This window comes from Notechis scutatus, chromosome 2 (genome assembly GCF_049901735.1).
Source record: "Notechis scutatus isolate UNSWTSFEM ecotype Mainland chromosome 2, rNotScu1.2, whole genome shotgun sequence".
Lineage (NCBI taxonomy): Eukaryota > Metazoa > Chordata > Lepidosauria > Squamata > Elapidae > Notechis > Notechis scutatus.
Window position 1 is genome coordinate 233,141,865 of NC_142010.1, and position 22,945 is coordinate 233,164,809.

General features: G+C 37.0%; 2 protein-coding genes across 3 annotated transcripts in view; one reads left to right on the top strand and one right to left on the bottom strand.

Annotated features, from left to right (window-relative positions):
- MRPS27 (mitochondrial ribosomal protein S27) overlaps positions 1-2,871 on the bottom strand; it is a 46,223-nt gene extending 43,352 nt beyond the window's left edge. Inside the window, exon 1 of one of the 2 annotated variants that reach the window (XM_026670645.2) lies at positions 2,523-2,871. In XM_026670645.2, coding sequence (XP_026526430.1) covers positions 2,523-2,592 — 70 coding nt within the window. In that variant the 5' untranslated portion in view covers positions 2,593-2,871. The remainder of the gene's footprint in view (positions 1-2,522) is intronic. The other variant, XM_087958257.1, reaches the window with a different exon arrangement.
- Positions 2,872-2,929: 58 nt separating this feature from the next.
- On the top strand, positions 2,930-19,855 carry PTCD2 (pentatricopeptide repeat domain 2). Its single transcript, XM_026670643.2, has 10 exons — positions 2,930-3,062; positions 6,811-6,903; positions 10,075-10,204; positions 10,707-10,824; positions 11,692-11,770; positions 13,323-13,414; positions 14,772-14,885; positions 15,779-15,853; positions 17,482-17,592; positions 18,457-19,855. Exons 1-10 carry the CDS (start codon positions 2,948-2,950, stop codon positions 18,679-18,681), a joined length of 1,152 nt encoding a protein of 383 aa, XP_026526428.1. The 5' UTR covers positions 2,930-2,947; the 3' UTR covers positions 18,682-19,855.
- Positions 19,856-22,945: the final 3,090 nt, after the last annotated feature.

The following is a 22,945-nucleotide window of genomic DNA, read 5'->3' on the forward strand; positions in this document are numbered from 1 at the left end:
ATTTGATTGCTTATTGTACCTTATGACTATTATTGTTGTACCTTATGATTCTTGACTCTTGAGGAATGTATCTTTTCTTTTATGTATATTGAGAGCATTTGCACCAAGACAAATTCCTTGGCCAATAAAGAATTCTAATTCTAATCAAAATAGCAATTCCCTACTACATCTTATATTGGTACAAAAGCTTTTTTATTTATAGATTTACAAATTACTCCATTTTAAGTAAACTCTGAATGACATACAATTCCCATCTTTTATTCTAATGTACAGAAGAAAAACATAGAAAATATGAATTATAAGAACAAACACATCAATAGGAAAAAAGTGCAAAAAGTTATAAAGAAATGCATAGCTTACTTCTAGAGTTCTAATAAATGCAAAACATTGACCCACTAACTCCTTATATAGAAACTAACTTTCCAATAATGTTCCCAATATTTCTTTAGAATAAATATTAACATGATAAAAATTCTAAAAATCCTAACCCCTAAAGTGAAAGTCTAGTTTTGAGAAGCACCCTGGTGAGGATTCAGAAAGCAGAGATGGAAAGTTCTGAAATAACATTCTCAATGGTTTTGAGTAGGCAAGACTTAATATGCTGAAAACCTGAGTAACAGTTCCTCCCACATCCCAATGGTCTCTTTATTATGTACATGTATCTAAATCTTATTTTAACCTTTGCCAAGTGAAGTCCATGAAAGGTTTCCAAAAGCAATCTTGCAATAGCCTAATCTATGTTCCTCCCAACTGTTTGGAAAACAGTATGAACACAGCACAGGAATTGTTGAATGAATGAATGAATGAATGAATGAATGAATGAATGAATGTTTTATTGGCCAAGTGTGATTAGACACACAAGGAATTTGTCTTGGTGCATATGCTCTCAGTGTACATAAAAAGTAAAGATACATTCATCAAAAATCATACGGTTAAGAGTGCAATGCCAATACTTCCAACTGCAGTGATTTAATTAGCAACTGTGGTAAGAAAGGTCACAGGGCAAAACTCATTTAACAAATGTCTCACTTAGCAACAGAAATTTTGGGCTCAATTGTGGTTACAAGTCAGACTATGTGTACATCTAGCTTCTACCCACTTGACTTTTGTTCAGGTATTAACAATACTGGTGAAAGCTAACAGGCTGTAAAGCAAGGCACCATCTTGCATCATTGTTTCCCAGAAAACCTTTGGGACCCATAGATGGTGTGCATACAATTGTTAGAAAACAAAAAAGACAAATTACAGAAATGATGGATTACAATGATAAAGAAGAGCAGAGTGTACTTTATAGATCATAGGGTTGTTATAGTGATTTTTTTTCTGAATTGACAAGATTATTCACAACGGCTGTTTCATGTGACTTTTAATCTTTCAAATGTGGCCACTTGCTCCAAAGGTTTCCACCTGTGATGTAGAGGATAATGAGGGAAATAGATCAATTCTCTGTGTGATCCTAACTCTTTTATTGTGAGAGCACTATAAACTATTCAGCCCACTGAGCTGCTTGAAATCAATATCCTACGCAAATTGGTGAAAATTTCCCCAGATCATATTCTCTCTATGAAAAAAACTAGTTTCTGAATATTTCTGAAGAATTACACTATGTTTCTTCAGTGTACATGAAATAGGTCAATATATTGTATATTATATTGAGAGACTTAAAGGAAGCCATATAAATTTTAAAATAAAGTATTTTATGTAATTAGCCCAAGAAACATTTTTCAGAAGTTTCACTACATTCATGACTACTCAAATGGAGGAATAGTGTAAACTGCTTTTTGCTCCAAAAGGTTTATTAAGACACCAAAGTCAATCTTAAACCTCATTTAACTTTCTGGTAGTCTTGTTTTACATTTTAGCATTTAACAATAAAGATCACTGATTGAAACACTTTGATTTATAGCCTGAAAGAAAATATATTTCTTTCATACTTTATTAAAGCCACTTCAAAAACTACACTTTAGTTTAACTTAATATGTGAATCCAGCATTGAGGATTCTAAATCATGTCTTCAAGCAATGTTTGGACCACACAATAGAATATTCAACAAACTGGAATTAAAACAAAAGAATGAATTACCATAACATGGCCCTTTCTTCTTACTGACACTAATCTAGCATTGTTGTGTAATCTGACAGACATTTGACTTTGATGGGGAGTGACATATTTTCTATTGAAATAAGGCGGCTAGGCAACAACACATAAGAAAATCAAAAGGCTAAGCTGGCCATGGTCTTATAACCTTATCAATTCCACATGGATATTAAAGAGAAGAGCACATCCTGACGTGCAGCTTCATTCTATGCAAAGATTTTTAGTTAGGTATAAAGACTCCTGAACTAGTTAGCCTAAATAAATGATCTATAAAAATCGTCACTGGCTATCAAATCACTGATTCCAAAAAATCAGTAAAACCTTCAACTGAAAAAAAAAAAACACCTCCAGAACTAAGAATCGTAAAAAAACGGACAGATTCTCTGAGGAAGACTCCTATTTTCCTTCCATCTGAAGCGACCCACCTGTCGCCGCCCAATTTTTCACGGTAGTCCGGCTCTGCAGTAACCCACGCTGAAATATGAACGCTGCCATTTTGGCGCGTACCACATCTATGATCCAGATGGGAGGAGCAGTAAGAGGGAAGAAACGCCTTTTTGCTGCTGCGGTTGAGACCAGCTGCTTAAAAGGCACTAAGCCAGAGATGGGGAACTATGGCCCTTTTATGACATGTGGACTACAACTCCCAGAATTCCTGAGCCACCGTAGCTGGTTTCAGGAATTCTGGGAGTTGAAGTCCACATGTCATAAAAGGTCCACAGTTTTCCCCACCCCCGCTAAACGAAAGCATAGGTGACCATAGAGTGCTAAGGGAAAGAAGGGCACACTTCTTGGCGGTCCTTTAGCGCCTCTCTCCCTGTAGCGGTTCTTCGTATGTCTCGGCGGTAAGATGGCTGCGCTGGTGGTTGGAACGTCCGGTCGACTCCTGCGAAAGGCAGCCGAATGTCCCGCGGCTGGTCGGCTGGTTGCGGACAGAGTTGGCTGTTGGAACTGTTTACAAGGAGGTACATTGGATCTGGTGTTAAGAAAAGAAAGGGGGTTGGAAATTCTAGGTCCCTCTTTAAAAAGCGATCGAATAAATGGATTAAATCCAGCTCTGGGGTTTCTAATGTATAATCTTCAATAACAACAACCACAATTTTTTTTAAGGTGCCCAAAGTTGTTTTTTAAGGTGGATACATACAGGTCTTATAAGTAATGTTGCCTCCTTGGGAAGACGCGTGCGTGAAGTTGCCCTGTGCCGGCAGGCATGTTTTGTGATTGAAGCAAGTCAATCCGAGCCCCGAGGGCTGCGAGCCTCCAAATTGTGGCTTCGAAAGTCAGGCACCCCGAGTTGGACGTGGAGCTGCTAAGACTTTGATCCCTGACTTTGGGAGAGACACTTACCTTTGCAAGTAATTCAAGCAAGCAAAAATCATTTATTAAAGCGGGAGGAGAGTGAAGTCTTTTTATAGGGCCCAGAATAAGATTATACATACATTGGATATATGTGATACATCAGAAATCAAGTGATCAAAAAATAAAAGATATTAATTGCATGTAAAACATTCATTCTAGGTAACATTTCACAAGCTTCCCAGTTGGGTTTGTAACTTTCTTAAAATTTGCAAGTGCTTTCAGAGTATGCTCTGTTGTTTAGTGCTCACATACCAAAAGAAATGGCCTTAGCTAATTTAGCAACGTTTTCCTAAAGTTAAAAAAGAGACCTAGATTTTCATGTTAAAATGCCAATGTTATTTTTAAAATGCTAATATTGAAATTCCACATAACAGTAATAATAAGTATTGATTAATCAGGAGCCATATCAATATACAACATGCAAAACAATAATAAGACTTTACATCTATATATATATAAAAGTGAAATAACACTCACGCATCATCACAAAATCTCCAAAACAGTAAAGCCTACAACTTGAAATTTGGCACATATGTTCCTCTTGGTCTAGGTGCTCACTAAGAAAGGATTTTTCGAAATGACCATCAGACCATTAGTATTTCATATATTATTATAAACACACTCTGATGCTAAGGAGTTCTACTCCCCACTCCCCACCTGAAAAATATGTTTCAAATGCAAAACACAAGCAGAGGAGAGGAGTTTCAGTTTTAGTTTCACAGCAGCAAGCAGCTTTAAGTACAGAACAGTTGAGCTAAGCCACACCCAGGCTCCTTGCTGTCTCCTTGCTTGCACAGCAAATTCTGTTTCAGTTTCCATGTTTCAGTTTCCAAAAAGCCCTCAATTCTCTCACACACTGACAGGATGCTAACCAATGGATGCTGGTAGGCAGAGGCACAATTTTTTCCCTATATTTTCCTCCCCAAAAACCAAGCCTGATCACATAGTTTCGTAGCGAAGTATGCGTATAGGGCTACTAATGAAATAGAGTAAAAAATAGATGTAGTGGTTACTACAACTTACCCAGTTAGATCCACATATGCAGTTCTAAATTATACAACTTCATTCAACTGAAAGGCCATATTTTATATAATATAGGCTTTAAACACACATGAAATATGTACATTGTGATTAATTCTAATTGGTTTTTTAAGGAAATTATAATTATATGCAGGTGACAGTTACAGTAAAAGTTAGCATGCTTCAAATATTAAAGAATTTAACTTCTGCTGATACTTAGTTGATGCTAAGCCAAATATATACAGTTGTCACTTTCATTTATCCAGTTTACAACAATTCCTTTGGGGGTGGGGGGGAAACCCTAGATAATTGCAATGATCAGGTAAATCAGCAAGAAAAGTCTAGATTTGGCTAGATCAGCAGTCCCTAACATTTTTGGGCCCACGGACCAGCAACAGCAAGGAGCAGTGGTGGCAAGAGGAGGGGATGGTTGTGCACATCCTAATCCCGTGCATGTGCAAATAAAGCTTTACACACTCTCCCACTGCTTGCACAGCCCAGTTCCTAATGGGCCACAGACTGGTACTGGGCTGCAGACTGGGTGGTCGGAGACCCCTGTACTAGATCATCCTTTTAGACAAATGGACACATCTTGAATTTAAGGAGGATGTTGCTGGACCCCTCTTGCCTGATATCTGTCTATGCCAGCTATTAACAGCAAAGTCCGTCAGGAGATAGCAGTTCTGCAAAAAAACATTCGTGTCAATTTCATTCCAGACTCCATTGCACCCCAGAAGCTACCATATGCATGGGAGCAGTTGTAAAAATCTAGAGGCAGAATAATCCTGATCAATCCTGCCTGCTGTTTTGAAATAGAATCAAAAGTAGAATCAGCAGAATCAACCAAATGTGCACTCAGTTGATCATGAGCAAGAAAGAAAGCTGAGCAGTTGCTGTACAATCAAGGAACCAATCAAGCGGTCAAGCCACCTTTCCCCTGTAGGACTTGTGAAGAGTAGGCTGCATCAATTGAAACCCCTGAGGTCAGAAGAGGCAAACATTTCCACTATTGGGGATTTCATTGTTACTGCCAATGAAAAGTTTGCCCTTTCTGTGAATTCATATGTACTGCAACTAAACCAGAAATAAATCAGTTGCGTTTTAAATTGTTGCATAAGAACACCAACGTCAGTACCTAATTCTGGGTTAGTACAAATAGTGTGTTTATTTGGTTGATTTTTATCTCGCCTTTTGTTCAAGAGCTCAAGGTAGCATTCATGCTACTCCCAATTTGGCACACAGTGTATTCTGGAAATATAGCTTAGGAGAGGGAGGATATTAATTATTTACTAATTATTATTTGGGACTAGAACTTTGACAATGTTCTCTTGACCATTTTTTCCAACAACATCCAGAGAGAGCCAGATTAGGGAAGACAACTCCACAAGTACAAAGAGAAGATGTTTTGTGTTTATATAATGTGTTGCCAAAAAGTCAAACAATACAAGAAACAATTTTAACAGTACTAGGCAAGTATGTACCGTATGAATGGGAATCAATGAATAAGAATAAAGGAAGGAATGTGTAAACAGATTTCATAGATTATATTGACCCAGTTCAGATTTAAATTGGATCCATTATTGTGATAGGGTGGACAGTATTAATGCCCAGGAGTAAAAAGAACCAACGGGTTCAAGACTATAATTAGCAGGCCAATACTGAAAAGTGGATAAGACCAAGTCACACATAGATAAGACCATAATGTTTTATTTTTTACATTTATCTTTTCTACCTTTCTATATTTTGTCTCTGTTTTTAAAACTATAATAAGCTTATTGAAGTGATTGTCTCATCCCTAATGCATATTTCATTCTTTAAAATGGTAGGAATGTATGGTGATGATTTTCAGCAGTTATTAGACAGCCTGTGACTTGTTGGGTCATCCTTTCAGAGATATTTCCTTACCTAAATAGAGAAACAGAATGACCCTGGGTGGACAAAAAGCAGGGGGAGCGGGAATGACTTCTGACTTTCTGCTGGCTTCCCCATTGAGATCCTTGTGGGAAGCCGGTAGAGAGCATCAGAAATCAGAATGATGAGTTTGTTATGATTGAGACTTGACACTCATTGTTTTTGAAGAAATGAACTTATTCACATTTATTTTGCAAAATCTTTTACTGTTACAGTAGAAGTGATCATAGTGGAAACTTATTTAAGTATTACAATAAAATGCTTATAATCATGACATATCAGATTATTATTAATTGCATAAAGGAAAAAGTCTCTGAGATCTTGTGTCATTTTTCTAGTTGGAAATAATGGTTATTTGTTTAAGGTTAAAACTAATTATTTTTAAGATAAATAAACTACTGTATTTTCTTGTTCCAATTTCAGCAAAACGTTATTTATTAACAGAAGATGTTCTGCAGTTACATAAATTTCAAGAAAAGAAATTGGAAAATGAATATAAAATATATGGACAAAAAGGTATTTACACCAAATAATCATTTGCAAATTAAAATTAAGCAGCATAATTTTAATCTCTGATGTACAAGCTATGATTTTGGTTATCTATACACTATGATAGCTAAGGAACTCCTGTCTCTTTAAACATCTACCACCCAAATAGTATTTATATGCAATGCAATGTCATACAGATAGTCGTCAACCTACAACAGTTCATTTAGTGATCAATAAAAGATACAACAGCATTGAAAAAAATGACTTACGAACCTTTTTCACACTTACAATCATTGTGGCGCCCTCATGTTCATGTGATGAAAATTCAGATGCTTTTCAAGTGACTCATATTTATGACGTGTTGTAGCATCTCTGGGTCATGTGATCCCTTTTGCAACCTTTGGGAAAGCAAAGTCAACAGAGAAGACAGATTCACTTAACAACCATGTTACTAACCACATGACTCACTTAACGGTGGCAAGAAAAGTCATAAAATGAGACAAAACTCACTTAACAAATGTCTCCCTTAGCAACATAAATTTTAGACTCAATTATGGTCGTAGGTCAACACTACCTGTATTTTCTTGCTAAGAATAAATGTATTTATTAATAAATTTATATACTGCCCATCTCTTGTGTTCAAATATCAATAAACTTTGGGAGTTTTTATTAGGTAAGTGTCAGAGATATGCACTAGATATGCACTATTCAAAAGTGATTCATAAAATATGCTTCAAATACCTCTGTTAAATATTAAAGCAGATTTGTCTTCTATAAAAAGCTTGAAAAAACAGTGAGGCGATTTCAGTGAATGGGATTCTTAAAGCATCTGTTTCTCTTTTTGGGTTATATAGAAACCTGAAAAAAAGAAATAAATGTTTTAATGAGTAGCAGAAAAGTATTATATTTACCCTAGGTTCAAAGCACTTTTTTATATTATTTTTTGAAGCATGATAGCTCTTGTAGGTATCAGATCTTGTACTATCAAGTGGATAAGTCCCAACTGCAATCAAACCACAGAAGAAATATCATGGTTCTTTTGAAACCACAGCCAGACTCAATTCTGACACAAAAGTTTGTTAATTGATAACCAGGAGGCACCTTGTGATAGGTATTGTCCTTAATGGGACTTTTTAGATGTGGGTACACAGGTGCTATTCTATATAGAGCATTAGCTTTAGGAACTGTCAAAATCCTGATGCTCGCAAATACAGTACAGTACATTTGGAGAAATCTTTTGATATGGTAGTTACTACTAAAATATTTTAATATCAGTTGTTTCCAGAAAGATTTCAGATCAAAAGTCTGAACTGGGATACTTTCATTTAATGCCTTCATTTTTTTTTACAAACAATTCCATATGTTGAAATCATAAGTCAAGAGACCATCTGAAAACTTCAAACTCTTTTTTAGTTTTCATTTTAACTCAGTGTATACTTTGAAATGGCAACTCCAGTCTGGCCGGTAAATGATCATTTCTGGGATCCAGAGCATTCCTAGACTTGTCTAAGTATTGTTTAACAGTATATATTTATTTATTAAATTTTGATGCTGCCCATCTCACCTACAAGTTGATTCTAAGCAGATTATGGGTTTATAGAACAAGTAAAGAATAATTCAAACATTCAAACTAAAGTATTCCATTCACATAGCAGAAAGAAGCAAATTGCCACATGAATTTATTATATGATGTGAATTGAAATTCTGGCAGAACAAGTTTTGCCTTTCAATGAATCAGGTGACTAGATTTCCCAGAGCACACATTAAATTTATAGAGTTATATATTTAAAGGCAGTTCTTTTTAAAGTTCTTGGGTTTATATTTAAAGATTGTCCTGTTTTGCAATAGTTAGAAGTTACAGTAGGGTTGAAAAGATAATTTTACAACTGATCCTTGCACTTATAATCGTCACAACATTTCCATTGACATGTGTCCAAAATTTCAGTGCTTTGCAACCAGCATGCATTTATGACCATCACAGCCTCCCACAGTTACATGATCGTTATTTGCGACCTTCACTGCTGGCTTCCAACAAGCAAAGTCAACAAGGAAGCCAGCAGTAAAATTGCATATCATAGTCACTTGATGTCTTGCTTAACAACTTTATCATTTAGTGATGGGGTTGCCTGTCTCAGATTGTTGTTAAATAAGGACTACCTGAATTCATTTATATCTCCAAGTGTTTCAGAAGTTGCAGAAATCTAGGTAAATCACAAAGAGGCAGAAGTAGAAACTCAAAGTCCTTGTTGACATCCAGAGGGTTCTGGTAGTCCAGATTTGGTAGCCCTCATCATCATGATCAGGGAACAGAGTTGCAGTTTCCTTTTCTGTGACTCAGATGAGCCTGCTGTTGCTCTAGCAAACTTGAGCTTCTGGGTGTTAGTGCTATTGTTGCTGCTGAACTGGGCCAAACTCTGGAAACCAGAATATTTTTCTGGTTTGGGGAATGTGCAGGGGTGGGATTCTACCGGTTCGGACCAGTTCGGGTGAACCGGATTAAAGTTATAACTGGTTCACCGAACCAGTATTTCAACCAACCAGCTGGCTCTGTCCTTTCTGCCCCTCCCCTCCCAGGAGTCTCCACACGGCCCATTTTCGAGGGAGGTAAGTGCAGGGTCCGTGCAGAGGCTCTGGGAGGGGGAAAACCGGGCCTTCTGGAAGTCCGGAAACAGGCCTGTTTCTAGCTTCCAGAGGGCCTCCAGAGCCCGGGGGAGGCATGTGGACCCTTAGGAGGGCGAAAAACGGCCTTCCAGGAAAAAACGGAAGTGGCAAAATGGGCCTGTTTCCGGCTTCCGGTGGGCCTCTAGAGCCCAGGGGAGGCTGTTTTCGCCCTCCCAGAGGCCCCTGGACCCTTGGGAGGGCGAAAACAGCCCCCCCGGGCTCTGAAGACCTACCAGAAGCTAGAAACAGGAAGTCTCAGTAGGCCATGCCCACCATGGCCACGCCTACCCAGCAACCGGTCAGCGAACCAGTTGCTGGGATTTTTGAATCCCACCCCTGGGAATGTGTCTGATATATAGGATACCTCCCCACAAAGGGGACTGTTTCAGAAAAAGTAGAAAGTTACAAAATCCTAGGTATAAACCAAAACAACATTCAGCTTCATTTTATTTTATCAATTCTGCAATATTCTGTGTAAGCTAATTATAAATACAATTGAATACAATATAAACAATTCACTCTTTTTTCCGATTTCAGATGAGTTTTTCAGAACTGTTGAAAAAAAGTTAGCAAATAATACCCTTATCCTCAAAACTGAATTAATAAATCTACTATATCTATGTCAATCCAAAAATGAAATGGAATTAGTCAAAAGAACCATATACAGGTAAGAGTCATTCAGTAATGTGAATATTCATTTGTATTATGTTTGGTCTGTTTCTGATCATGTTACAATAAGGAAGTTTTATCATGAGACTATTCTTAATTTTATGTTTGGTTTATTTTTGTCTTTTTCAGAACAATATTGTTCATTAGTAAAATAATGTTCACATTTCATTCTTTTGAAATAATGCAAACCACAACATAGTAAAAGGAAAAAATATATAGAATCTTTTACCAGCATACAAAATTCATTTGATAGAAAAGAGCTACTTTAGGGAGACTATTATATAAACTCTTCTCTTTTTGAATGGGGAGCGGTTGTCACTATTTTTTGTTGAATGGTATTGAGTGCCATTGGTTTTCTGGAAACTCTAGGCAAGTAACTATAAAATTTCCCAATACCTTGGATCCTGTCTTGTGGAAGATTGAGTATGAATATACTCTGTCCTGTCTGTCTGATCTTCAGGCTTAAATCATCATCGTAACAAAAACTATCTTCTACTCAGGTATCACGAAGAGAACAGAAACAGGGCCTTTGGGGAGTTCAGATTTGGACCCATATTTATGAGGTTATGTTATGAACTAGACCTTGAAGCAGTTGCACTGGAACTCATCAAAGACCAGGTAAAATTCAGGACTATCTTTGTATTATTTTCAGTTTCTATCATTCCAATCATGAAATTCAACCCATAGGGCAATTTATTTTTCCTTTGCAACCGTATTAAAATCAGTGCAGCTTTTTAAGGCCCATCGATTTAGTTTGGAACATTTGGGCTCCATTTAAATTCCTGAAATACCTGGAATCTTGAACCTCAAGTTATACAAATGAAGCTGACAAAAGTTTGGAGATTATCCTGTGCTACACTTGGAGTGAGGGATAGTTGAAAGGCAGAGAAGAAGATGGATGAATATTCACCTCATAATTGGAAGTTCATCCACCAGCTGATAGATACAAGAACAAGCATTTCAAGAAAATTAATCAATTCACTGTAACTTAAGGTTGAGAAATTCTTAAGAGTTTTCAAGATTCTGTACTTATATCAGATTAGCATTAAAGATACCTTCCTGAAATCCTAGTTATTTCTTAATCCTTGGTCTTGCCAGATACAAGGGATTCAACTCTTGGAAATAAGTCTTGTTTCCCTGGGGATTACTCCAAGGTTTGAGCACAGTCTCCTCTAGTCCATGATTAAAATCCAAAGGAACACATTCCATGATCTGCATTTCCAAGAATTTTTTAAACAGTCTTCTAATAAATCATCTTTTAACCAAATCACCATTGGATAATTTATTTTCAGAAACACTGTAGTAATAAATGTATTTTGATAATTATGTATCTCTTATTTGCAGCTTGAGAGGATGATCCTGAAATTTAAAGCCCTGAATTTTTATCCAAGTGTTTGTCAAGCATTATGAATAAAGTTATTTCCATAGAAACAGTTATTTAGATGAAAAAACAGCCAATACAGCTATATTTTCTGTTCTTTTCAGACTCTAAATGGCTTCTTTGGAGATTATACATCATTCAATATATTAATGGACATGTTATTTGAAAAGGGTCATTTTGAAGGTAAAGGAAAGATAATGTTAATCACATAATGTAATACAATATAATTGCCACTGAATAATTTGATCTAATAAATTTTGCATGATTACTTTTGAATGTTACAGAGTTATAACATCTCTTAAAAATAATTATAACTTTCTTAAGTCTGTTCATTAGATGTTTGTTTTCATTCAGTGAATGTTGATGATACTTGGTACTTTTTAGGAGTTTTTTGAAGTTTTAAAAATTACTTTTTTGGGTAGTGGGAGCTTGGAAAATTTCAAACTTTGACAAGATTGAATTTTGTCAGACCACAACATTAACGTTGCCATGGCACATGACATTGAATGTCTATTAGAAAGGAAGAGACATCGTAGACAATAAGATTTAATTCCAAGAAACTGTGCATAGTACTTCAGCTTTATGACATTTAAAACTGAAATTACCACAGTACTTCACAGACCTCCAGAATGGAATTAAAATTCTTTTTTTAAAAGAATCCCAAATCTCAAGACAAGTTGCCATGAGGTTTTGGAAGATGTCTATCACTTTTAATGTTTTAAATTTTGGATTATACCTTTTAATTATTGAGGATTTTGTAATGACTCTGGTTCTCTGGAAATATTTTTAACATTCAGTTTTGAAAGAGCCCTGACGCAGGTGCAGAATGATACATCTAGTTTTTTGCTATCACATAGCATATTGTTTTACTATTATGATACATGGTTTCCACTGAACTATTGCGACCTTAGAATTTAGGTATAAATTATTTCCAATTGCATCCCCAACATGGAGAATATTGGCTACATTGTTCATAACTGTATTCCTTGGCACCTACCAGGTTCCTGCTCCACCCAGTGTAATTTTTAATACATTCTTTAATTGCATTGCAGTAACCTGTGGTATAATCTTGGCTTACAAGAATGCATTTGAATCCCAGAGGCATTCTTGGAAAGTAAAAGTGGTAAGCAGATATATCCCAATGATTCTTCTGGAAATGTTCTTGTCTATTCAAAGATGGGGAAAAGATAACTAGATGAAGAACTTCACAAGTTTGCTTCCTGCTAAATTGTTATTTTTGACTGCCCCACCCACCGTGACAAGCATTGCATAAATCAACTTCTTACTGTGGCAGATTTTTGTGTGTGAGTGTGTATGACAGGCATTCATATGTCCCAAAAGAACCTTTTGCCTAAAGAGTTGAGAATACTTGAGTTAACATAAAAAAATCTAGTACTGATAGAGGAGAAAATTTGTAGCTCAGGATTGAAATTAGGAGTCCTTGGTGCTCTCTGAGCTTGGTTGTTTTGTTGCAGATGTTTCATTACTGAAAATAGGTAATATCATCTGATAGTGTGATGTTACCTAGTTTTGGTTATTAAACATCTACAATGAAACAACCAAGTTCAGAGAACACCAGGGAACCCTGAAAGAATCTAGTGGTATATAATTTATTCCCCCAAGTGTTTTTAATAAATAATTTATTTCAGTTGCAAGTATTATAAATTAGCAGTTGGGATATGTGATTATCTACAAATACTGAAGTAATGCTTAAAATTAAAATTATATTCCACAGATGCTCTGAATGTGCTATTAGAAATGGACAGAGAAAATGTCAGATTCAGCCAAGACACTTACTTGCTCGCATTTGCAATATGCTACAAACTGGTAATGATATATATTATTTAAATGGTGTTTAATATGATTTTGTGTCTACGTTTCTCTTTAATTTAGATGTTGTTTGTTTAGTCTTTGTTTTTCTTATGACTAAACCTATGGTAAAAGGAATATCATTGAATAGCTGCATTCTTTTTCTCTCTGTCTTGGTGATTTCCCTGGAGTTAAACAGATGGTGTTTTATAGCTATTGAAGTGGAAAATTACATGTTTTGCATATAGTCATAGATGAATCAAGAATATCTCTCTTTAGTCCCCATTTAAATTGCCACATGAGCTGTGAATACCATAGAACAGCTACACATTGTATAAATACATCATAGCCATCAATAATTGCAATAAAAATATGATACACAAAAGCAGATATAGGCAGTAATACAAAATACTGCAGTAGTCTTTGTAGAGCAGTGATCCCCAACCTTTTTGACGCCGCGGCCCGGTACCGGCATCAGCTGGGCGCCGCGGCCCGGTACGGCATCAACTGGGCGCCGCCATCTTTTTTGACGAAAAAGTGCTTCCGGTGACCTCACCGGAAGCACTTTTCGTCAAAAAGATGGCGGCTCCAGCGCTTCGGTGAGCTTTTTCAGGTAGAAATGGCTTTCTACCGGAAAAGCTCACCGAGCTGAGCGCCGCCATCTTTTTGATGAAAAAGTGCTTCCGGTGAGCTTTCTACCCGGAAAAGCTCACCGGAAGCACTTTTTACCAAAAAAAGATGGCGGCGCCCAGCAACCAGCAGCCCGGTAAGACTTGTTCCGTGGACCGGTACCGGTCCACGGACCGGCGGTTGGGGACCCCTGTTGTAGAGGATATACCAAAACAGATGTGAATCAGTCATTTGACCTATATAAAAAAATTCCATAATATCTTGTTAATAAATTAAGCTTGCTTTCTATGAAGAAAAGTACATACAGTATTCTTTCTCCATCTGGCTCTCTTCCTCCTTCAAGAAACAATAGTTTGATAGCTTGGAAATAATATATCTGTGTGAGGGTGTGGAGGAGGTTTGCTTCTTCTTTTACTTGTACCTGACACAGAGACTTTCTGAAGTTTGCTACCTATTGATTTCTAGAAATCCATTAGAGAAGTATCAAATATTAGCTTACCTGAGGTGTTCACAAATTAGTTAAAACAGATTGAGCTCCACTTTTCACGGGAGTTTATAAATGTCCTGTTTTCAGTTTTGTTTTGCTTTTATAATTTGTGAATGGGTTTTTTGCACAAAATTTTAAGAGAATTTTGAGCAATTTTCATAACCCAAGCATTTAAAATTCAGTAAAGTCCTGCCATCTCTCCATTGTAGTCTGCATTGCAATTTACATATAAATATTAAAAAATCTTGCATCCTGCAGAACAGCCCAGAATCTTGGAAAATCGTTAATACATTACTTGAAGATAAGCGTCTCCGTGGACATGAGCTTTCAAGAAGAACACAATATTTTATAGTAGCACTTGGTCTGAAACAGGTACAGCATTATTTATTTCTACTATCAGTGCAGTTTGATGTTCTGTATCCTTGGATGTATGTTTGTACTGTAACTTCAATGCCGGCTGCCAGTAATTTGACAGTTCCATTCTCTCTGGCTCAAGGTTGACTCAGCCTTCTATCCTTCCAGGGTCAGTAAAATGAGGACCCAGATTGTTGGGGGCAATATGCTGATTTTGTAAACCATTTAGAGAAGGCTGTAAAGCACTGTGAAGCGATATATAAGTCTTAAGTACTATTGCTATGCTATTTAAAAGGGATTAACAGTAAAACAAAAACCTAAGGAAACAAATTATAAGAACCCAACGGGCAAAATCTCTTCAACAAATAAAACATCCTACAGGAGTTTCATCACATCCTACCTCCCACGCCTGCAGGACAGACAGATTTTCAACAACCTTCTGAACATCATCAGGGTGGAGGGCATATGGGTTACACCAGGGGTGTTGCCCCAGACAGGCATTAACTAAAGAAGTTACACTTCCTAAGTCCCATAGATGACATAGTTTTATTGAGGAGACTCAAAGCGCACCTACTCTTCAGTCTCACCAGATACATAGAAATAGTTGGAGATAGGCTGTCCCTTTAACTAGGCCCTTATGCTATGAAAGGCTTTTTAGACAGTAACTAGCACCTCGAACTACACTCAGAAGCCAACTGGTGACTAGTGTACTTTGTGGAATATTGTAGTATGCCCATTCTGAAACAGCTGTAGCTTCCACATGGATTTCAAGGGCAGACCTACCTGATTTAGAATAATGTGTTTTTGGTAGGTCTATTTATTATTGAGAGGTTGTGAGAGCCAATTGTTAGGATTTAAATAAAATGTTAGACAATATTTAAAAGTATTACTATTTTTGTTTCCTTCTACAGAATGATTTTTTGAAGGCCCAGTACTATTTTTCACAGTTGCAGCCCACTGAAAGTATAATATATGACAATTTAAAGGTAAATATTTTTCGGACTATAAGACACTCCACAGTATAAGATGCACCTAGCTTTTGGGGAGGAAAACAAGAAAAGCGCCATCACCTATTGCCGCCTCTGGGCGCCCCATTTTTGGCCTTCACGGAAGGATAGGTGGTGGCGATACCTGCTGACTGAAACAGCTGGTCATCGGTATTCTGGGAGGCTATTCCAACCGACAATCAGCTGCTCATGCTAAATCAGGCTGTGCTGAAGCTGACCAGGCTGTTTGCTGTTTGCTGCAAGGAGGCAAATTGTTGGGAGGCAGAGGCTGAAGGGTGGGGGCCGGTGGGTGGGCGGGGCTTCAGTATCATTCGCTGTATAAGACGCACAGACATTTCCACCCACTTTTGGGGGAGGAGGTGTGTCTTATGCACTGAAAAATACGGTACGCTTAATTTGTGTGTTCTAATGATCGTGTAATCTGATGATATATTTTAAGAGAGAAGATATCCCTTGTCTTAAACAACATATGGCAATCTAGCCTGCTCTATTATAATGCTAATTAAAAACATTTCTGCCTTATACTGTTTTCTTTATGCCCTTAATTTTTCAAGCGTTTCGATTTGCTTTATGTCAGATCAACGCTGGAAAAACATAAGCAGTTATTCATTTGCTGTTCATCAACTGTATATTTAAATAATCAAAAGTTAAATTATTGAAATGTGCCAACATTTCTATGATTCACATCAATGATATGATCCTAAGGAATCTTCTTAAAATCTTTTGTTAATAAAAATTTCTATGGCAGCAAATGTAGGAGTAAATAACTCACACGATGTTGAAAGAACAGTGAAAAGTGGGCAAGCAAAGATAATCTCAGAGAAGATGTGCCATTAAAAACAGGAGCAATTAGTATTCCATTTTTTTCTATTTAATCATGTATGACTCTCAATATCCCAATTTCTAGTGGTTTCAATGCCATAACCACTATATCAAAATATCTTTATTTAAAATTGAAGATACAAAAATCTATATGGGAGTGATAGGAAAAGAGGGGCAAGTGGAGGGAGGGACGGCAGATACAGGACAATCAGTAATCTAATGCTTATTTAGGAACAAAACAATTTTTTCTTCAGATATTTTCCCCGTTCCTCATTCACACCAATTTTATTGGTTTGTTGTAATGAGTTGGACTTGAAGGCAGTGATGATTTCTATAGTCATAGCAAGAATGTTCCTAAGCAGCCCATTTTAGCACCACTATTTTGGGGCTGCATCTCCTGGGAGGAGATTGTCAACATAAAGAAGGTTGCTTTGAAGTTTCAATCCCAACACGTCCTTTCCCTTAGTTGTATCTGTTACTGTGAATAAAATGATTAAAGAAACAGAAAGGTTCTGTATCACAAGTTTTATTGTAATTTTTATAATGAAGAGTTTGATACTGAAAAATGTATACTGTACCTGGAATTTGCCACAATCGATGATCAGCAATAGCTATAGAATCCTTAAGGGTACCACATTCTCTATCTTTTACAAACAGTGCATTTGGTTGATGATCATCAGGGCTACTGGTACAAAGACTCTTGACCTGCCTGCTTGGCAGGTTTTTCTTCTGACACAATCCAGAATTTGTGAAAGCATTATTCTTTTGTTATGTTTGTATTGAAGATTCTTCTTTTGGCTGCCTTTGGAAATCTAAAGAATCTTTTGCAAACACTGGAAAAAGCTTCAAAAATCAATACATATTTTGTGAGAAAACCTAACTTCTGTAAGGATGTGGTAAGTGAAAATTATTTGATAGAAGCAGGCTTTTTTCACAGCTAGAAGTATAGCTCTCTCTTTTTCTCTTTCAGGAAGAGGGGGGGGCTGTCTTGATGCATATATAAGTGCACTCAACACTTTTGTAGCCTTTTTTTGCTGCATGCCGAGAGTACTATGAAATCTATTGCTAATTTCTCTCTTGAGCTGTTTCTGTAGCAGCTGAAATGTCACCCCAAATGCAGCTCAAAGGAATAAATTGGAAAGCATTTTATACCAGGAATGAATGTACCCATGCTGTTGTGGATATCTCAGTTGTTTCTCTGACATCTCGCTGAAATTTGCTAGATTATTTGTACTACTTTATATGCTTTATATCCGCTGCAAGCATTACTCGTTCAATAGAACACACCCCTGTTCCTGATTTTTCAGATCAAGGTAAATTACACTGTAAATAGTGAGAATCATTGATCACTGTTATTTATAAATAAATAAATCTGAAAAAAATTGCCAATAATTATCTTGAAATAACCATTCGTTTAAGCAGCCTCTTAACATATTGATAGAGCTTGCTGAATTTGGTTACCCGTAGGAATATTTTTTCATCTAATTAGTCCCTATTAACAAATATTTTGGGATACGTCTAACAATTCACAAGTTTAAAACATCTCCAGCTTGTAGATTTCAACTGCACAAGTTAAGCATTGATGCATAGAGCTGCAGATAAATATAAGTTCCACAGGTGTAGTGCACCTTCATAACAAATCGGCAAGAGGAATTGGATTAGGGTCTTAGGGTAAATTTGATCAAAATTTATCATGCTTTGGCATAGAAAAGAACAGTTCTTTATTGATCATGGTTTGTTGGTTTGTTGTAATCTTACAGATCATCGCTGTCAGGGAAAAACTAGAACTCGATCCAGACTTCATTATTCAGTTTGAAGAAATTGTCACCAAATTAAAAGTCTCAGGACAGATAAATGAACTGACTCTGGATGACCTGTTGTGTGAGGTACCACATCCCAAAGGGTACAAAATGCAGCTGTTGAAAGAAACAAAACGGAGTCAACGAACTTTACAGCCTCTTCAGTCGTTTCTACTAAGTGATTGAATGCACTTTCTCCATCAGGAATTCTGTCCTAGAATCCACCTGCCTCTTTTACAAGATTTTCATTTAGTGTGGGTTTTTTTGGAGGAATACTGATATTCATAAATTATATGAATGGTTTTGCTGGTATATTGCCAAGTAAATAATGTAAAGACATAACTTCATAGTAGGCGTTCTGCAGAACCAGTTAAAACAATCTGCAGAGAAAATTAGGGTTTGCCAAGCTAATCAAGGCTTTTCTGGATTCCATATTACCATGTTCATTGGTTTCTATTAGAGAGAAAGTGATATGGAGAAGAGAGAAATGACTTTCCCTTGTTCTGTTCTTTTGAGCAATTCACTAAAGGGAAGAACCTCAGTTAGATAGTGTTACATAGTGTTGGGCTAGGTTCAAGTCTACACTTAACCTCAAAGTTCATTGGGCTTTTTGGGGCTATTAACATATCACATTCACCCTTGGTCACTTAAGCATGATTGGGCTAGTAACCAAATGGACTAGATTTATTCAATATGCCAAACTATAACCATAGAGGCTAGATTTGTACAACTATTAAGTCAAAGTCAAATAAGGCACATTTGGATTGAGTTCACCAAATTGGTCTGCCAAAATGGAATTAGTTTGTGAATTATTATTATATTTTTATCCTACGTTTATCTCTCTGCCTCTGTAGTGAACATGTCTAATACCCCATCTGTAATTTTTCCCTTGATAGCCACCTTATGAGGTGAATTGTACTGAGAGAGAGTGCCTGGCCCACAGTCAACCAGCTAAGAGAGGCCTACAATTCAGTCTACTGGTTTGTAGAGCAGCATCTTACCAGAATTTATCATAAATTGATATGGTTGTAAAGCAAATCATTGCATGACCGAACCCAATTTTAAAATCATTTTACCACAGTGGTTGTTGTTAAATGAAAAATGTGGGTGTTAAGCCAATCTGATTTCACCAATTAACTTTGTTTGTCAGAAGCCAGCTGGGAAAGTCACAAATCATGATTACATGCACATAAGTTGCTGCAACCATAGTAAATGCAAGCTGGTTGCTAAGTTCTCTAATTGTGATCACGTGACCATGGGGATGTTGTGGCATTCACAGTGTTGAGGGTAGGACCTAGCTCACTTTTAGCAAGGCTGCCACAGCTTCAAACTATCATTAAATGAACAATTATAAGTCAAATACTACCTGTATAGCAAACTGGCTCATGATATGGCGTAATGCTGCAATACATAGTTTATATTGTTAATTTGTGGTTCATCGTGTAGTGGGAGCACAGTCCATTGGACTCATTCAGATAGTCATAATTAGTTAATTTTGGTATGGGCTTTGTATGGTTTCAAGCAAACCTTTTGGAAACTTCTGATCCAAAGTTCTGTAAAAGATTTGGGAAGCCCTTATCAAGATCATGTGAAGTGTTAATATCACTTTATAGTGCCTTGGTAAGGCCACATACTATATTGGAATACTGTATTCAGTTTTGGTTGCCATGATGTAAAGAAGATGTTGAGGCTGTAGAAGGACTGGAGAGAAGAGCAACAAAGATAATCAGGGGACTGGAGGCTAAAACATATAAAGAATGTTTGCCGGAATTGGATATGTCTAGTCTAATGAAAAGAAGGACTGGGGAGACATGATAGCAGTGTTCCAGTATCTCAGGGGTTGCCACAAAGAAGAGGGAGTCAAGCTATTCTCCAAAGCACCTGAAGGCAGGACAAGAAGCAATGGATGGAAACTAATCAAGGAGAGAAGCAACTTAGAACTAAGGACATTTCCTGACAGTCAGAACAATTAATCAGTGGAACAACTTGCCTCCAGAAGTTGTGAATGCTCCAACACTGGAAGTTTTTAAAAAGATGTTGGATAACCATTTGTCTGAAGTGGTGTAGGCAGGCAAGGTCCCTTCCAACTCTGTTATTCTATTCTAAAATACCTGTCCTCTCTGCTGTTACCTCCCTCCACCTGTTCCCTGAGCCTACCAATTTATAACAAATTCTTCCATAGTCCGGCCTGATTTCAATTTGTCTTGCTGACTTGGATTGAGAGTTCCTTATTTTTTAAGCACATATGCATTGTTACTTTCATCCGAGTGTGTTTACCAAAATTCAGAATTGCCTCAGTATTACTTGGGAAACATATTTCATAATATCTTAGTAAGGAGTCATTTTCTAGGGAAATAGATATACTATACTGACAGAGTGGTAGATATAAATATGATGCCAAACATGGAAATATCCAGGAAGCTGAAATCCTAAACACTCTGAGGTGGAAATAAGTACTGTTGAACTAAGAGTAGTTGGGGTCAGTCTAAACTATATGTGTGTAATGTCTGTATCAGACACAAATCAACAAGATTTTATTAATTTGCTTTAGATAGATTTGTATATAGCAACAAAACATATTTCTATGTTCTTCTATCTTCAAATAATGTTTTAAAACTGACTTTAGAAAAAGAGATAATGTAGGAACTGAATTTTTTATTTTTCAATGTCTTGTCAAAATACTGAAACAGACAGTAGAGGGTGTAGTATTCATTCTTTGTAAAACAATCCGTCTGATTTGAATGGTGAATGCAAATTATATTGGAGGCAATTTTAAAAATGTATTACCTTTTGTGTTATAAAATTAGTTAAATATAAAATTAGAAATACACTGAGTGTATTTCTAGGTGTGGAATGATTCTGAATTTCACATGGGAAACCACATTTTCAGGCAAATAATAACTTTGGTGTGCTATCTGATAGGTCTTTTGGACTTGCCACATTACCTGCAAACTGAGGAATAATGCATTCCCTCAAAAACTAGATTTAGTCTCAATTTCCCACTTTTAAGAGAGAATGAAGACCTTCCTTATCACCCAGGCTTAGTTTATTTTAACTGCAGTTTTACCTGATTCCCCAAAAGCAACTTACAATCCAGTTTTGAAATTGTGGAAAATCGTTACCTGCACAAAATTTGGGTGGGTTCACCCTTTCGACCAGCCACAGAGAAGCTACAGCAGCGTCCCCCTCAATCTTCCTCATTCCATATTGCTGGGTCCCTCCCTACACGCCTTGGGCCTGCTTTCCCACCCCACTAGCTCTCTGCAGCCTTTGGGCCTGCTTCCCAACCCACACAGTTGCATACCCTCTCTCCACCCTCCATCACCGATCATTCACTTACCTTCTGTACTGTACAGCCCCAGAGTTTACATTGAGAGCAGGCCACTCCATTCCTCAGCTTGCTTAGGCTGCATGGCTCTGTTTAGGGGGACACTAATGAGCAGACACGCCTACTGCAACAACCCAGGGGCTTATATATTTGTTTATAATACTAGCCAAGTACTGGGAAGCTAAACCAATTATTTCTTAGCATTGTTTTAAAAAAAACTCTGCATGGATGCTATCATTAGGAATCAAGCTTGACCCAAGAACATTTTTTTATTCATGTACAAATGGAAATGCTTTATTGGAAGGAGAAGAAAAGGGTAGAGGTAAACTGAAAAACTCCTTAAAATCTGCAAATACATCCCTGGCTTATCTAGGCACATCCACTTAAGGTTATGAACTACCTTCTTTATTCAAGACTGGCAAGTTGCTGTCAATCACTGGAGACAGTACTGAAGTAGATAAATGATATGAAGTAGATTCCTAGATTATTCTACCATTGCATGTCAAATCTTCCCCAAATTGCAAGAGATAATGGATCAAATGCAGGTAGTCTTTGACTTACAACTGTTTAGTGACTGGTAAAAGTTACTACGGCCCTGAAAGAAGTGATGTATGACCATTTTTCATACTTATGACCTTTGCATCATCATGGTCACATGATCAAAATTCAGAAACTTGGCATCTCTCTCTCTCTCTCTCTCTCTCTCTCACACACACACACACACACAACACACACACACAAGTTGCAATATCCCAGGGTCATATGATCACCTTTTGCAAACTTCTGTCAAGCAAAGTCAATGGGGAAGCCAGATTCACTGTGTTACCAACTCAACAACTGCAGTGATTCACTTAATTGTGGCAAGAAAGGTCATAAAATGGGGCAAAACTCACTACAAATTGTCTCAGCAACAGAAATTTGGAGCTCAGTTGTGGTCATAGGTCAAGAACTACTCTAGTTGGAGTTCTAAGAGCCGCCATCCAACATATTTGGACGGTTGGAAATGATGGATTAATGGAGTAGAGCACAAATACATAAATTTTACAGAAACTTCATTTTGCAGTTCTAAAAATAATTGCCTTTTTGGGGAGGAAGAGAAATAAAAGTAGCCCATTCTTTGGG